Source organism: Argopecten irradians, chromosome 5 (genome assembly GCF_041381155.1).
Source record: "Argopecten irradians isolate NY chromosome 5, Ai_NY, whole genome shotgun sequence".
Taxonomy (NCBI): Eukaryota; Metazoa; Mollusca; class Bivalvia; order Pectinida; family Pectinidae; genus Argopecten; species Argopecten irradians.
Window position 1 is genome coordinate 25,202,385 of NC_091138.1, and position 19,180 is coordinate 25,221,564.

The following is a 19,180-nucleotide window of genomic DNA, read 5'->3' on the forward strand; positions in this document are numbered from 1 at the left end:
GCAGTAATCAATCAATGTTATGCACAGAAAACAGTTACCAATCATCGATATGCATAAAATAGTAACCAATCAATGTTAGGTATAGAAAGCCGGAATCAATTAATAATATACATAAATATCAGTAACCAATCATCGATATGCATAAAAAATAGTAACCAATCAATGGTAGGCATAGAAGGCCGGAATCAATTAATAATATACATAAATATCAGTAACCAACCATCGATATGCATAAAAAACAGTAACCAACCAATGTTAGGTGTAGAAAGCCGGAATCAATCAATTTTAGGCAAAGAAAGCCGCAATCAACTAATGGGTGGCATAGAAAACAGAAACTGATGAATTACGGGCATTAAGGATAGGAACCAACAAATGATAGACAAAGAATGCCGCAATCAACCCATAGGTGGCATAGAAAGCAGTAACCGATGAATTACCGGCATTAAGTATAGAAACCAACAAATGATAGACAAAGAAAGCCGCAATCAACCAATAGGTGGCATAGAAAGCAGTAACCGATGAATTACCGGCATTAAGGGTAGAAACCAACAAATGATAGACATATAAATCAGTAACCAACCAATGGTAGTCATTGTTTGCTTGTCTGATCAACGTCATACAAACAGACAGGGTCATTTAAAAGACAGGGTCATTTAAAGATGGCCTTCCATGCATGCGGTGTTTTTCATATGTAAAGTGATTGGTGCATGTTTTGGGAGAAGCAGTAGAAGCTAATCAAGGATTTTACACTAATAAGCGTAGAATAAACCGAATAAACCTTCTTTCGAATATGTTGTATTTTCACAACTAGCCATGAACCTGAAGATTGTTTTATTTGTATCGGCTTACTTTTCCTTTGTCAATTCCGTTAAATTCCGAATGTTTTGAGATAACAGATGATAGGTATTGTTGCTTGATTCAGATGTTTTTTTCTATCATTGTTTCATTTGTTTATGATTGCTGAATACAGAAGGCTATAGATAAGATATTTTCTTTAGTTTATAGAAAATACATCAAGGTAACAATAGTTCGACTGAAGGTATTTTAATTGATTTATTAAGGTCTTGTTTTTATATACGAAATATCTTATTGCTTTCATTAATATCATAGTTGCTGTTATAGATATAGATCGTTATTGTCGATTTTCTTAGCACCTTTCCCCTTTTTTGACAGCTAACCTGCCATTTCTTAACAAACGAAATAAGGAAATGTTCCCCGTATTTACTGAATTCTGAGTTTACATCGTGTACATATGGATAGAAGTCTGGCAAGGTAAGTCAAAGGTGTTGGTTTTAATCCATATGAACATTAAATATTGTTATCGTATGTCTTTTAGATAATGTCTATCTTCTCCAGCACCGTCTTAAACGAAAGACATTAACCTTTTATTAGGCCTTGGTTACTCAATACTACATTAAATGGAAAGTGTACTGATATCGTAAATCAAATTTGTTTATACCATAATAAACAATATTAAAAAGTAATGTTACTCAAGGCTCCACAGAAGGTGTAATGATTTTGCTAATATGATTTTGTTGTCCCAAATTAAACAGGACAGGAAGTGGTAAGGTATGATGCATTGTGGACGGGAAGTGTTATAATATCTAGATTTTAGTGCACCAGTTTGCGAGCATTCTGTTCACATGTCTTTTTGTTTAGCAGAATGTGTATCTTTAGTAACTCAAAGCTGTGTAGAGAGATGCTTTCCTCCTTTTCGCACTTCTTCAAACATGCATTTTTGTATTTCAATCTTAATTCTTCTTGTTGAAATGATAGTAATAATAAAACACAATGACAACTTTAGTTAATTTATTTTTTATTAAAAGCACATTCAGACAGCCAATAGGAGGTATAATAAGTTAACAATTACAATCAAACAAAGCAACAACAAAAAGGAATGGCGTCATACCAGAGGACAAAAGTTCTTTGGTAGAAAAAGTTCATATAAATAGTATCATTATTTGACTAGTCTATCGTATCGTGCTTCAAGTTGTAAACTGCAGCGATTTCTGTTGGAGTATTGTATATGTGCAATGTTCTGATATATTGTTAGGTTTGTTTAAAAGAAAACGTGTTATTGATGAGCACTAGGATTATGTTAACGATAGGCAGTTATGTCCCGTTAATCTTCTATAGAGGTCGCTGTGGTGCGTCATGGTCGGCTACTATGTGGGGTGTCAGGGACATTTGATGACGTAATTGATTCAGAGTGTTCACGTGCTCTACGTCTGAGTTCGGCAACACTAGATGTTCTCTGGTCAGGGGGAACCATCAAAGGGGGACAACTCGGTCTCGTGGTGCAACAGGCGCAGAAAGGAAGACATGCCGCTGTAAAAATAATTAAATTATATTAAATATTGTATAGAGATAAATGTAGCCTGATATCGTTTCTTTATACGACAAAGTGGTTGTACAAAAACAAACGAATTTGAAAATGGTTTAATAATACATAAAATAAGCCAATATCAATACACCAAAGATTTGATTCGTCTTTTAAACATCTTTACATGACGATAAGAATGGATTGTTACAAAAAAACACAAATGGCAAAAATGTCGATGAGGATTAAATGAACTCTTTTTATGCCATGTCAAGAGAATTAAGTGCATTCGTGAAGTATTTCAACGCATAAGGCAACCGTGTTTCATATAGATTAAATCATGGCGATCAAAGCGAGTTATTCAACAAAACTAAGGTTATATATTGGAAGTAACAGAGCTCGAAAAAAAATCGGTTTACATGCACTAGTTAACACGATTTATTTACATACCTTTAAAAGCAGGATGTGCCACGTGAGGTAGGAAATGTCTCGGAGTGAAGTAATTATCCAAGTAGTTCTTGTAGCCAGCTCTGTAAATACATAATAAGTTTACAAAATATCATTAATTAGGGGCTTATATATATATCAATAGATGTTCCAGATATGTGGTTTCGGATGATATGGAGATCGATTTTACATCTAAGAAAGATAAGAATATAACCTTATATTATTCAATTGCTTTGAGGTTATAGATATCGAGAATGTTATTTTCGGAGGTTAAGAGGTTTGATGTATGGATACTACTACTATGAAAGTGCTGATTTTCAGGATATCTAAATTACTTGTTTGGTACTAGGATTTAAATAAATTCAACTAATACAGCTTTTTCTCAGTGTCATCACCTCTTATTTGAATGAGTAACACTTACCCTTCCATAAATGGCATAAGACCAGCAGGTCGTGATGAAGCGTTGTTGTTCAGAGCGAGCAATGTTTGCACAAAAGAGTTCTGCAAGAAGGGTTGCTGTTTCTGCATGATGTTTTCCTGAGTTTGATTAGCTATGTTCATCAGCATTGAAGAGGAGGAGCAGATGCCATGAGGCATTCCGGTGGATAATAGGTTTGGGATGGCTTGGGCTGTATGCCCACTCCCACCGGATTCTGAGGTGCTTATTTCAGTTTCAGAATTGTCAGAGGTCTGTTCGGATACTTTGTCTGTTAGGTTATTTTTGTTGTCCTCCGTTTCATTACTGTTCGATGAAGGAGATAACACCGGAGGTATGTCCCCTAGTTCGTTATCCTGAGAAGTAGAGTTGGTATCAGGCTCTTCCTTACACTCTTGAATGTCGTTAAAATGTATTTGTTCTTTTGTGTCTGAATTGGTCTCTGAATTTACGTCAAATTGTCCACTTTTACTAAGAACTTCTCCACCTCGGTCCTGATGAACATCAATTTCATCCGGAAGTAACGAATCATCCAGATCGTCTGAACTTGTCACTGTATCGACCTCCAGGTCCTCGCCGCTATCTTGCATTTTCAAGTCAATTTCTGAATTTGCATCGTCGTTTACTGTGTCACTCTGACTAGTGCTTGGCTTTGTCTGCTGTTGAGCAAACCTTTCACTTTTTCTCCACTTTGCTCTACGATTCTGGAACCAAACCTGCAAGGAAACAAAATGCATTGGATTCAAAACACTGAAGACTATGGTAAAATCCTCAAATGTATTGAGAATCTCCCCAGGCCTAGTATTATACATGTACTTCAAATTTTATCTGTTTCATTTCTTGTTTTAAAATATTTGTATATAATTGTACATGTATATATTCGTTCTACTTAAGTTCATTGCTGGCAGAGTATGATTTATCTATGAACATAAATTCATTATACCTGGACTGACACATTCGTACATCTAATCATTCCTGCTGTTATATAATTTTGTATTGTAAAAAATAAGTGAACTATATTGTTTCTGTTCATCACAAACAAAATAAAAAACCATACCAAATATGTTGTCTAAAATGATGACCTAAATTTACTATCATAATTAAATAGTAATAAAATGCGTTTTGTTATTAAATAAACTACATATGTTTTTTACCGTTGCCAGTGGCTGTTGGTATCGTTATATAATTGATTTTTTTTTATTGCATGCTAACATGTTATCAAATATGTAAACTAGATTAATTGTATATAATTTCTATAACATGGCTTGATTAAATGAAATTATATTTGCGAATGTTTATTAAACAATACAGAAAGCGTGTTTAACATGTGTCTCCTGTTGGCCTAATATCACATTTAATTGAATATTGTATGTCCTGACACGATAGGACACAAATTAAGAGAGATAGCTTTAAGCGGAGTGCGTGCATGATCTCGTCACTTGAGGAAACAATTTTTTCACTTTGACGAAAATTTAATATTTAAATCAGGAAACATACTAAAATATTTTGGGTGATTATCTTTGGGTTTATACATACTCGAAAGAGCGAAGTAAAATGCGAAAATAATGATTACATTGTAATATACTGATTTGTCTAGGATGATATTGCTCAAAGAGTTATTTTCTAATTATGCAGTGATTTGAAATATCACGATTATGACGCATACAATTTGGCAAACGTTGCACATGATATGGTTACAAGTACAGATCGAGAGTCATACTTGATATGATCGAAATATCAACGAAAGGGCGAACGAAAAATCATGCAATACTTGTTAGCAACAATAGGATAAAACTCAACTGGTGATAATGGTTGGAGGATTGATTTTATATAACACGTAAGCATATGTAAATGTGTTATTATAGATATGATTTTATGAGTTTTAGTAAGTCATTTCACAGAAGACATTGTTCGTGAACACTAACGCCTTTTAGCTTTAAAGCAATCATAAATAACGGTCAGTTATAGCTGGTCAATTATAAATATACATATCATATATGTTCTTAGTGTGATAATCTATTATTAGCTTAGTATCCATTGTTACTGTCTAAATTAAATATATTAAGGAAATTTATTTTTTTCGAAGCACATCGATTATGACTTGATAAATGCATGTACACTTTTATGTTCATAAAGATAAAAAAAATCATTGTTTCTCTAAGGCAATTGATTGGTATGATCATCAAATAAACCAGCGATATTAGATTTAGAACAATGCAAAAATACGAGCAGCATAAATCGGATTTCGTCTATGTAAAATGAAATATGTAAACCCATTAAGGAAAATAAAATGTTATGGAGTCTACATACTTCCTTTAAATAGCTTCATAACACGCGTGATTGAGTTCACGTTTACATAAAGAACATTTTATATTCTCCATGACATTCTCAGTAACATCCCTAATGTTATAACTACCATAATTGTCCATGTACAAACAAAGTTGAGTGCATAACAATTCTTCTATGTGGACGACTTTATGGCACTAAATGGATTTATCTAGTATATAAACTTTGATACAAAATAGGTTAATGAGTCGTTACTGGTAAGGTATTACCTGAACACGTGCTTCAGTCAAATTTATACGCATGGCCAAGTCTTCTCGAGTGAAAACATCTGGATAGTGTGTTTGAGCAAACGCTTTCTCAAGTTCTTCCAGCTGAAAATAACCATTGAAATCAATCCATGCATTTTGAGTCAAATGATAATGCCATTGAAATTAAACACACACAAAATAACATATAATTAATTCTACACTTTCATATTCAAATCTTTTATTTACATTTCAATGCAATTACATTTTTACTATAAGATAATTGGCATATTTCTCCGTTTCTTAAATATTCTTATATATATTGCAAGAACAAGAACAAACTGTTATAGACCAATGAGTACGACATCTTATTGATTGTTATAATTCTTAAAATTTCTAAACTATTAATGTCGATAAGTTTACATGTATTTCACAAAACACAGAAATTGTTTTGATGAGTAAGTATTCTGTCTTTGCATACAGCTGTTATTTCTCTTGTATATAGGTATCGATTATGACTTCATTCGAACGGAACTCGTCATTTTCTCATATGATTTATGACGTCACATTCAATACCTACCCGCAAGGGAAGATAACTCCATAAATTTAAAAAGATAACTCCGGAATTCCACATATTTTAAAATGTGATCATACCTGCTGAAGTGTGAATGTAGTTCTATTCCGTCGTTGTTTTCGTCTAGCAAAACTATCATCTTGAAAATCCGTGTGCAAGCCATAACCAGAATCTGAAACATTTAAATATTAGACATTGTTCATTATATTTATATCATAATATTAAAGAATTATTCATGTATATACAGTAAAACCGCTATAACTCGAACAGCTGGGGACCAGACCAGTAATTCGGGGAATACAGGGTATTCGACTCATTCGAGATTGGTCTGGTCTCAAAACATTGATAAACGATACTTGTCAATGGCATTTTAATTATCGTGATTTTCGTCATTTTGAACTTATATGAATGTGTTTTATAGTAATATCATGTTCAAAAAATATATATTGCATAAAAATGAACATTTGGACATTTCTCAATGGTTGAACATCTATTTGATGAATACATGGTTTAATGCCATGTATTTGATGAAACGGGTATATATTTCTGCTCGAGGAATAAGAGATATTCCACGAATAGTTGTTCGGCCTATCTGGTTGTTTGTTAGAAGAAATATATAGCGACATGGTTGGGACCATGCGATCAGTTCGACGTATTCGACGGGTTCGAGTTAGAGTGGTTACACTGTATTTTGCTATATACCATGCAATATGTGCATAACGGAAGAACAATTGTAAAACTTACATTTACGTGGGCGCTTTTTTTGGAGAGCATTGACCATTGCCAGATTAGCTTTATTTTCAGATTTGTTTTATTGTTATTATTATTTATTTGTTTGTAACTGTTTTTGTATAGGCTTATAAGATTTATCCAAGTTCATAATCAAACGATAGATTGACGAACGCTAAATAAAATTAGGCGTATATTTGTTATTCTATATTGAGTATTAAAGAAACACAACACATGCTAATATAGATACCCACTCCATGTTTGTGATAACATTAGGTTTCAAAAATAATTTCAATATAGTTTGATAAGTATTTTTGAAAGAGAAGCTTTCTAAATGCTTTTGTTTTAGAATCAATTTAATATTGAATTAATCTAATCTTCGAAATACCGTCAAACGTAAATGGGTATTATTAAATTTTCATAGATATTTGTCCCTGTATAGCGATTCTTTGTGGCTGTCGCCGTAGCTATCATACACACACGTTCAGTGCCTGTTTCACATGTGAGCGATGTCACTCTCGTGATAGACACCACACTGTCATGTTGTATGGAGGTAATTTTCTACTGGGAAAAGTCTGAGAGGAAAACATCTTTACAAACATCTCAATGTCTGACACTTTTAATACAAGAAACTATAATTGTTTTCCCAGAACGGTCATTGCCGTAACGAAACAACTTGCTAGCCGAGTCCCCTGACTTGTCACAGGGCCCTGCTGCATTAGTCCTTTTTACAAATTGAATATATCAGACAATAAACTGGTCAGGATCCCTATAGAGATCGGTGTAACTAGCTGAGATTCTTTGTAAATATACTATATTTAGATGACACGACCGTTACATAACACCTCTAAGTCATTAAGTCCAATTAAACCTTCCACACTCCCCATACATACCAGGCCTACGTCTAGGAGAGGATCCACGTTATCTAATTTACGCCTTACTTAAATGATGTAAGGTGATCCTGCGATGATATTAACAGCTTTGAAATTTTATAATAACATTGGATAGCATTACATCGCTATAAAGAACAAACCCAAAGCTTACCATTAACGAACTTTAACCGAATCAACATCAACAAATTGGAAAAAGCATTGCTTTAGACAAAGGAAGGATTCATTCAATAATGCTAATTTGATTTTCTTTTTTAAAATCGACTTTAGTTTGATATGGCCTTTAGAAACTACTCGACAGCGCTGTTTTCTTGTGCTTCAGTGACACAGCCCGTTGTAGCCCCACCTTGATTGTTTCTCGGTAAGTATTAAATTTCAAAGGTAATCTAATTCAATATTGACGCTAGCGATCATTAGACACCGCTCGTGGAGATCCCATATTACCTTAGGTAAATATTATTAAAGCCGCATCTTATTTCCCCATTTGCACGCGCTCGCGTGCCAAAAGAAATTAGTCTCACTTAGTGTGCATTGCCTATGGACACAGCATGGACAAATCCGCGTTTTTCACCGATTGTGTGATTGAATAAAGTGCTGTGGTAAACGGCATGTTTTGATCAGGAGTCACATAATGGCAAAATTACATTATCTATGTGTATAAATCACAAATGAGTGACATTAACAGTCTTGTAAAACAAATTTACACATTTAGGTTTTCTATAGTTTATTCCCACAGGTAAAACGCGTAGATCTACTCGATGCGTGCCGCAGAAGCCTTTCGAAGATCAGTGTTCCATAAAGATGTCATTACAAAACGTAAATACTCCTCTAATCTGTCATTATATGTTTCCATCCAAAGGCATCTTACTGGAGAAAAGACGAGTGCCCAGGCACCATCACACCATAATCAAATAATCTGATTTAGAACACAAAGATACTAATGACAGTGAAACACCAGCGGAATGAATAAGTAAGACAAATGTCCCGTCTGTCCGACGCAGCTCTTGTGAAACATCACATTTAAATTAGATATTTTATTGAACCAGACGGTTACATTTATCCTGTTTTTCATCATGAAAATTAGAAAACCTCTTTTACTAAACCTTATATACTGGTTTGTGATGCGTCTGCTAATGCTGTGTGTCAAGTTTATCATTACCACAATCTAAGATATGTAAGATTTATGTTTGCATATTAGCAATAATCAAATGATATATCCTATTATATATTATTGTCAAAGGATATGACATACGAATTCAATTTGGCATTTATTTTGCTTGGCTAGTACATATCAAAGTTGGTATCGACTTAAAATGTGTGTAATATGAACAGAATTTAGTTAATCTTGTTAAAACCATATTTCTAATATTTAACATTTATATGTTACCGTATTTATAAAGAAAACCAACATAATTTACACATGTAGATACCCAACCTACTGTCTAACTTGGTTATTATTCCTCGCAAAGTTATATTTATAAAAATTAATCATTAGACAATAAATGGACAACATAATGATAAATGATAACAATAGTAATCTAATAACTTCCTTATATAAATGACTAATATTTTACAAACATTTACACAATGAAATCAAACTGTGCTTTGTTTTATGTCTTTTAACTATTAATCGAATGTCTGTTATTTATAGAAGAATGATTACATCCAACATTTCATTGTGAAATTAGTTTTTTTTAAAGTGTCGCAGAAATAAAATCAATCTATTTTGGTGGAGATTCTTAGTTCCAACATTTGTCTTAAAAGTTATGTATAACTGTTTCTGTTGTGATTTGTGTAGTGAGATAAGGTTGACTAGCTTTATCTATTACAAAAAAGCATACGTTCTAATATCCTGTTGTTTTCTGTTTATTCTATCTCTTCTGTATATACTTTATATTCACTCATTATTGCTGTTCAATTAGTAACTTTTCCACACGAGACATAAACCTAATATGTGATTGATTGCAACATATTTTGATAAATAAAATCTCACTATAAGAATACTATTTAATCGGAACGAATTAAAAACAATCCGTCAGAATGATATTTCTCTCGAAATTGTAATATCTGAATGATAGAATATTAAATAGGCTATCGTACAGATGTCTATCTAAATCAAGAAAATTGTAAAATTCAAATCTCGTGATATAAGAGCAATATGGTTTACTTATTACCTATTATTGCAAGGATTCAACTTTCACGAATAAGTCAATGTCCCGAAAAATTGCGAAAATATCTCCCATGTGGATTTTATCAGCAACAGACGGAAATAACTAAATACTATATGTTTATTAATCCTCGTATCTCGTATATTACCAAAATAAAGCAAGCATATCAAGGACAATATTTTGTATGTTATAGGCCTATTTTATATGTACTTGCTATTGAAATTGCTGAAATACAATATTTAAAGCAATTTCGTAATTACGGTTCTTACTTAACAAACGTCAATTGAAAAAAGTTTGTTTTGAAAACGTCAAAAGAGTATAATATATATAAACAATTCTTAAGAGCGAAAACTAATACTATATTTAACTATGAAAACTATGTACTTATATTTTTATACTTATACCTATACTTATGATTTTAAAGCGTTCCACTATTCCACGTGTGGTTATAATAAAATCATTGAGCTAATCTGTACATGGTAGTTTGAACATAAAACCAGATTTTAACCTTATGCCCCAGTATAATTTGCAATACATACTGTGAATAATGCTCCATTAACATAAGATATACTCTACTTATGCCCACTCTCGCAGCCACACAAGTTATACCCCATCATATCCCATACACACAGTATATTGTTGTATATATTACCGTGACACCCGCTACTCTATACCTACACTGTATTACATATGATCCCAAACCCTGGTTTTTAATGGGACAATAAACTTATTAAACCTAAAATGACCCCCCCCACACAAACCTAATTCATTAATGATATTCTACATCCCCGGATATTTACAATATATATTTGTGATCCTCCCCTCCCTTCAACTATCCGCAATTCAATCGAATCTGAAATAAACAATATCGATACAACAACATTGGTACGATAGCTAAACGATAAACACAAAGAGTTTAATGTATTTTTAAAAAAATCTTAAAATGAGGGGCACAAATGACATTGTATTCACTCAGATTGGAGTAAATAAAATAAGATCAGTTTATATTTTGGATTAATAATTGTAAAGAAAACCATTTTTCTGATTTGCTGATTTAGAGGGAAAAATTATAATATCAAATGTAATCAATAGAAGTAAAATAAATAAAAAAAAATGGTAAGCTCTTTTTCTTTTATGAATATTCACTTTGAAGCTACACGTATATGATAAATTATATAAGATGATGAAACAACTTTAGCATATTATATTTTTAAAACATTTGGATTTTGCAATGTGTTTAAGATTATCTTTCATGTTTATTCAATATATTAAGATTAATAGTAGAGTCGATATCAAACAAAGGTGTTTGCGATTACTCATTTAATATATATATTATTAGTTACTATTTGTTTAATATTCGCCGACAGATAACCATAATATAAAAGAACATAAACTGCATACATACCAGTCACAGTCGGTTAAGTTTCAAAACATTCGACATAAAAATTCCACTATCATTTTGATGTATATGGACTTAAGCTGTTGATTTATTCAAGGGCATGTGTGAATTAAAGGCATGTGTTTCTGACAGAAGTATAACCTAATTTTTACAACATTAAATGTAAAAGAAAAAATGCAGTAACGCATGGAATATGTACAGAAGAGTTAATGAAACATTGAAATAAAATAGTCGGAACAAAATAGAATTTTATCTTAAGAAATAAAATATAATTGCTGATATTCTCTCGTGTTAAAATCTGATTGACGGCTGTGCATGTATCTCTGATGTAGCGATTTTGGTTCAGTAAGTAAGCTGACCTTTGGTCAAAACGCTTTAATGTTAAAGACTTCCTCCAAACGATTTTTGTTTTACAACCCAGTTTTTCACGTTTTGATATCATTAACTTTTGCTTTCCTGATAGACTGTAGGGTGCTATTGTACAGTGTATCAGCAATGCTCCTGTTACTGTAAGTGTCAAAACACATTTGACCATCTTACACTAAATCGTGGCACGAAGTCCAAAAGGAGATCGAAGAAAGACGTCCCACTCTCGACAAATAAAGCGTCTTAGACTGTCAAGATAAGATGCAAAAACAAAATTTACCGTCAATGTCTATCACAGAAACAATTATCAGATAATAATTTCCTTCAATTTATGTATTAATTTGTTGTGAAGAGCGTCAATTAGACATGGATTGCATTTTGATCGGATCACTACGTCGTCAATTGGTGGTCTTCAACATAAACTTATAAATGGCATTTCGACGACCCTCTCTTTTCAATTATTAGCCGATCTGGGCCAGCTTAATAACGCAGACTTTCTCTGACTAATTGACATCTTGTCGTAGACACACATACAGATATACAGGTAGATGGAAAAGAGAAATGTTTTCTCATGTGATTTGTTAAGTCTCTTCCTATCCGTTTTAATCTTAGTTTATATAACGACCTTGATTTGACTTACACATGTAATGTTGGTGCGATCCATTGAGTAGAGAATGCTAAAATATGGCTTACTATTTCTGTATTTTCGCAAAAATATGTTGGATTTTTTCATTCGACAATTTTTAAAATTGATTTTGGGCTGTGAGTAATTTTTATTAGTAGTTCACTATTCTTTATTTGTGTTTATATTACACTTATGTACACTTGTATGGATATAACCCACTTTATATTCGGTATTCACTCTACGAATATTTGTTTATACCTTTAAATTCCTCAATTGACATTTATATTCTAAAATATCTTTTTTAAGCTTTAACTTACGGTAGAGAGGGCGCTTGATAAAGTATCACTTTGATTAATTGTTTTAATTTTGCCCTTTTCTTTATATCGATATAAACATATGTGATACTCACAAATGTTGTTCTCAATATCTTAATGTCGTGAAATACTATGTATGAAAATGTATTAACTGCAGATTTTCTATTGCTTGTTCTCGGGTTAACTGATATTCTATAAAATATGATCTTTAAATATAAATTATGATATTATTATATATCGAATATCAAGTTAAATTATATTTGCCAGAAAATGTGTATAAAAAAACCCAACTTAATACTATATTTTGATATATCAAAGTTACAATATTAAGCTTGTTTGCATATTATGACAATTTATAAGGAAGTATCCATGTATGCAGGATGTCACGTGAAAAAAACTCCATCCAATCCAATTATTGGACGAAAATAATATCCAATGAAATGTTCAGATATGATCAAAATAATACCGGGGGATTAAGATCAGATGTAAATATCATTCAATGATAGTTTTTTAGTTATTGATATCATTCAATCAGATGACTTGATAATGTTTTCATTAAACGATAGTTTGACAATAACAACATTGAAGTGGATATCTCAGATACCATCAGTTTTTAATGGAAGGGCGTTGAACTTTGATGATACAACGTATGATTAAAAAACACGGAAGTTTATTTTGGGAAAGTGATATACAAAATTTATTTATTTTACTAAGTTCTACGTTTATCAACTAAATAAGCAAATGTCCATGTTCATTAGAAATTGAAAATTACAAAATATACAGGAAATTTACCTGTCAGTTAATTGGAAGTTTATACGTGACTTTTACCATATTCAATATGTATATATACGTAAAGTAAAAATATTTCAAATGTTAAATAGTTTTCAATGTGACCATTTGATATCAAATTTTCTTTTAATAAAGCATTTTTTTCCATCAATTCACTTGGATACTAATTATAAACTTGAAATTTTGATGTTATATAGTCAAATATGTACCAATTTTGCTCATTCAAATTCTAAAAATAATCATAAAATATATTTCCAGATTCCACAAAGAAAAAATATTATGTCAATAAATTGTTTATTGTATTTTTTATGAAACAAACATATATTTTGAAATAATAATGTGTGTTGAGTTGTGTTAACGAAAGCTTATCAGCATTATGCTACCATAACGCCAATGTTTTATATGGTCGTGAATTTATTGCAGTAGTTTAAAACAAATCTCAAAAGTGACTTGTTCAGACGGACCTTAACATTAAGGCGATGTTTTTGACTGTAATGAAATATTTATCGTAGCTTCAGTAAACACGCTTAACAAAACTGCTTTGATAAGAAGTCAGACACACTCTTTATATTCACCCTAACATCTTATACACATTCATCACCAATGATCCAAAGCATCAGTAGGTCACCAAATTCAATGGACGGTGCTATTGAACTATTGTCATTTTACCACTGAGCTTAACAGCTTGACGATCTGCTTCCGAACTTGCTGTATCGCGGGGTTATCAGATAGAACAGCCTAAACCTGATACACAGAAAGTTCCTTAACCCCCTGGTAGGGTTATTGGTCGTGTGCGACACAGGCAGGAATGATGTCATACGTCACTCGGCAGTAATTTGACTATATTTAATCAATTTCGAACGCATCATCTAACGAATGTGATATAACTGATCAATATCAATTTGGGGAGATGTGAATAAAGTAATCTCTAACCCAATTAATATGAATATTATTAAATTTGCCATATCTAAATTCAATGGAGTTTACCCCTGTGGCTAGTATCAGATAGATATGGATTTAAAGGAGAATACAAAGCAAGTCTCTGTCTATTGATTCGCAGCTTGTCATATTCTATATGGAAAATTAAACGCAAAATATGAACATCTAGCAGGAATATTAAATTAAAGATAGAAGCACATTCAATTTTGCAGAAATTGAAATAAAAATGCAGTTTAACAATGCCTCCACAAATCGTGATATAATGCAATGATTTTGAACACACGAACATAGCCAGTCTGTTTGTGAATTGTAGATTTTGGAAACACGCACTTATACATCCGTCTTCATTACTGGTAAACATAACAAAATCTACTTTTAAATTCCAAAGATAACAGTTATATTTACCAAGAGTAGGTTACGTAAAGAGATATCGGAAATTATATTACTGCAACCAAATGATGGTTTCACGTGCAAAGGGATTATTTAATGTGCTCGTTTAAATGAAATATACTGTTGGAAAAACAAGTATTTCTCAAACATGTAAGGTAACAGTTATACATGGCATACGATAAAATAACAAATGCTATAGCAATATGTCTTTTGATTTTATACATATCACGTACAGACGCATTAAATCAATATCAATTAAAGCATATTCTTAAATACTCGTTGATTTATAATGAATCGATATTAATATGTTACTGATATAATGTTTTACTGATATCACCAATAGAGGCAAATTCACGCTTTGATATTTTGAGTTGATTTTATTTTCATAAATATACAGCCATATTACTCTCTATATCTTTAGTTATTATTAATATCCTATTAGAAAAACCTTATGTGACGTAATGACGGAAACACATGATATATCATTTTCATAAATTGATACAAGATTTTATCTTGTAGTGCATAAACATATTTGTTTTATTGTCAAATATCAAAACAAAGCGATGAAAAACAAAACCTATATAAACGACTTGAAATCTAACGCTAATCAAATGAACTGCTCATCATCATTTCCCCGTACGCAGTCAATTATATGCATATATATTTATGGTAAACTCACAATCATTGTTATTAACCTATTGTTATGATCATAATTTAAACAAAAAGATTATGATAACAATGAATATCATATTTATGAAAGAACGCCGTCTAGGGCTTATAGATTACAATATAACTTGGTTTTTAGTTTCGTTTGTATGGAAATTGACAATAAAATGTTTACTGTCCATCAAATAATGTATTTGCGTAGGTCTAAACTCAAAGAAAATTATAGATATGTCATTTATCGATAATTCTGGGAGTGGAGACCTCTTATTACATCAAGAATACGCAGAATTAAATTAGTAGAAACATTTACAATGGCGATTATTGATTTAATTGAACGACGTTCTAAAAGACTATCCTCATGAAATATGATATACAAGCTCTGTTTTATAACGGATAAAACTGCATTAAAGTGAAAACACGATAATTTTAAACATATCAATTTACATAAACTCATGTCTACCTCCACGTGGCGGAGACTACGAATGCAACAGGTATAATTAATTAACACTTGTACCTAATTTACAGCTATAATTATAAGCAATACATAATATCAAAATTAGCGATATACAGATCAATTCTAAAGAATCTTGATAATAGTTCTTTTCAATGTGATATTGATGTAACGTTCAATATCATTGACATTTGACTAAACTTTTCAAAACTATTTATTTAAAAGGGCTGAATTGAGTTGTATAAAATAATAAAAATGATACAACGAGGCGAAGTTTCCTGTATCGCTCATCCACAATGTTGGCTATTTGGTTGGTGATTTTACGTCATGATAATATCCCTACCTATACCTTTATGGTCTTTACGAGGTAGCAAATTCTACTAGAGTTGCGACAGAAGGTACTTATGTGACGTTCGAGAGGCTACTCACATGGATGGTGGTGTTGGTAAGCCAAATCCATTCCGAATTGTCTGGCTGCGGGATGGAGAGTAGGTGGACAGTGAAAACAAAACATGGTGTCCGCAAATGGCCTCTAAGTGTAGTTGAGAAGGTCCGTTGTCTTGGAATTCTCCGCGCGTGTTACCAATATGTAGTGTGGCACTACTGCTGCTACCGCTCAGCTGCAATGTGGAGAGAGGAGCACATTCAAATATACTTCGGTCACGTCAAACAATAGATTAATGTTGTGGTAAATATATAGTCTGTCTTTGGAATGTGACGTGGTACGACTGCAGACACTTCCAATTAAAGTCTGATCATCATATGTCACTACCTGACTTAAAAAGCCATTTGCTCCTATAATAAAATAAAACACGTAAATTCATATTCACTTCAACCACTAAATTCTTTCCAGGGAAGAATCTGCCCTTTGGAAACTCGCTTTTTTTGATAATTTGATAAAGTGGATTAATAATTTACCAAGTCATCTTCCGTCGACGGATTCAGCAAATCTCCGAAAACTATTTGTAACGCTGGAGTTAACCAATTTAACTTCAAATATCCAATAGCCCGACTTTTAGTAGGCTTTCATTATAGCAAATTTGTATAAACCGATTTAAGAAAAGACAATTGAAAACGAATCAGAGCCAATAAAAATACTCTGGAAATATCTCAGATTACTCCTTTGTAAGTTAACGAGATTTATCAGCAGAGAATGTATCATTTCATTTCAGTAAAATCAATGTCATCTTCTGTATACTTTATAGTCATTTACTTAAATACTTTACGGTAGTACAAATGTCTTGTTGTTTGTCACTCTAAGTATTAACCTTTCTAATGAACCTTTGAAAAATAAATTGAACACGAAAAAACCTACAAAAAAAAACAAAAAGAAAAACAAGTAAAGATTAATTAAAATAATTGATATAGTGATAGTGAGACTTGGAGAAACACGAGAGAAATATCCCACAAACCTCTTTCGGTAGACCTCAGTGTTTTTCCTGGTAGGTACCAGCTGCTGGGTAGGACCCGAATGACACTATACTACCACACTCTCGCCACTGCCTGTGAATGGTCTTTTCTCTGCGCCAGTCAGCGTATCAAATGATAACACTACATTCAAGGCCTCATCTATGATTCCCGTACATAATGCAATTTGCTAAACCATTGGAAATAGTCACTGAGCTCTACTTCATCAAAAATCGAAGTGCTTTATCATAATTTGTAATATTAGAGAATTTAGTCTCATTCCCGATTTCCAACCACTTCCAATAATTTAGTTTTCAGCATGTAATCCCCAATTAATCAGACAAATGAGACAAAGAAGCCAGGCCCACCACACCGCGATGTGATAGCTTGGCTATAAGATATAATTACTGGCGACAGGCCCAATGTTCGTTTCACCTATGAAATGGACATTATCATACGTCGCATCGGCATTAGCGGATGGTGAGTAAATCACTTTCACAATACATCGATACCATCCAGCACGTGCGATATCTAATTTGTAATCGATTAACGCCAATTCAAAAAAGCTTGCAACCATAAAACGCACTTAAATGCTGAACATAATGGCAGCAGGATGGAGAGAATAGCATAGTTGATGTTTGTTTGACATAATGATGTGAAACATTACACAGTTTGTCGACTTAAATTCCTGTCTTTGATGTTTAGGTCAAATACGGCCATTAATTCCTTAACTTAATTAGGCTGGTCTAACATCCACAAATGTATCATTATTTGAAATTAGATTATGTTGTTAGTAGCTGACAGAGACCAGTGTACCTCGGTAATTGATGCGGGGATCGCATGCCCCGGTGAACGCCACCTATAGGCAGTCAATAGAAACTCTGGGGTCTGATCAGGAAACAATCAAGGCACACAGGAAATGTTCCCTTGCCTTTAATGTTTGTTTTCGCGGATATCTCATATTCATTAATTTACAAAGACGCTTCCACGTTATGGAAATCGTATACAGATATTGATAAAGGTGTCCGTGACAATAAATGTCTGTAAACTCGAACGAGACAAAAGCATGCTATTCTACATGAAATACAGATATCCGAGTGCTAAATCTTTATTGGTATATGACATAAAAATTTGTACATGGTGCTCTGCTAATTACACACTATGTTACAACATTTTTCAGAACTTGTAAACTTGCTATGATTACCATTTGCATGTGAGATAGAATTTTTCATTCTGTTACATTCATTAGTGGTGGTTGTAGTGTAAGAGTACATGGAGGAAGATCTCAGCATCAGCCCTATTTTTATAGCTCTGAAGCATGCGACATGTACCAGCGGCGCAGTGTGGTGAATTTTATATTGATATACACTTCGAAAGATATATAAAAAGTTTTACCATCAAAAATTACTGCCAATGTTTTCCGTGAAAGCATGTTCAATTCTGTTAATTTAAAAACTATATAAGATAACAATTGTATTGTATTGTTTTGTTTCTTGATTTTTTAAAAGATTTTTTTAATAACTTAAAAAGTTGTGTTCAGTTCCGTTACTTTCATGAAAGAATTCCTTATGTTCCTTGAAATATAAAAGAATTGTATTCTTAATAATTCCCATATATTCCTATTCGAATCAGAAATCTTTATACAAACTTTATTTTCTGCCTGGTTTCCAACATATCCACAAATATGATTTAAATGGAATCAATCAATGCTGTATCTCTGAAATATCGAGTATTTAACA

At 32.4% G+C, this 19,180-nt stretch overlaps 1 protein-coding gene across 1 annotated transcript; it reads right to left on the reverse strand.

Moving 5' to 3' along the window:
• Window positions 1-1,831: 1,831 nt before the first annotated feature.
• On the reverse strand, window positions 1,832-17,768 carry LOC138324535 (diencephalon/mesencephalon homeobox protein 1-A-like). The gene is made up of 7 exons (XM_069269589.1): window positions 17,447-17,768; window positions 16,464-16,654; window positions 6,389-6,480; window positions 5,759-5,860; window positions 3,189-3,919; window positions 2,771-2,850; window positions 1,832-2,328 (listed from the first exon to the last, which is right to left on the reverse strand). The coding sequence occupies exons 2-7, from the start codon at window positions 16,546-16,548 to the stop codon at window positions 2,153-2,155; spliced, it is 1,266 nt and encodes a 421-aa protein (XP_069125690.1). The 5' UTR covers window positions 16,549-16,654; window positions 17,447-17,768; the 3' UTR covers window positions 1,832-2,152.
• Window positions 17,769-19,180: the final 1,412 nt, after the last annotated feature.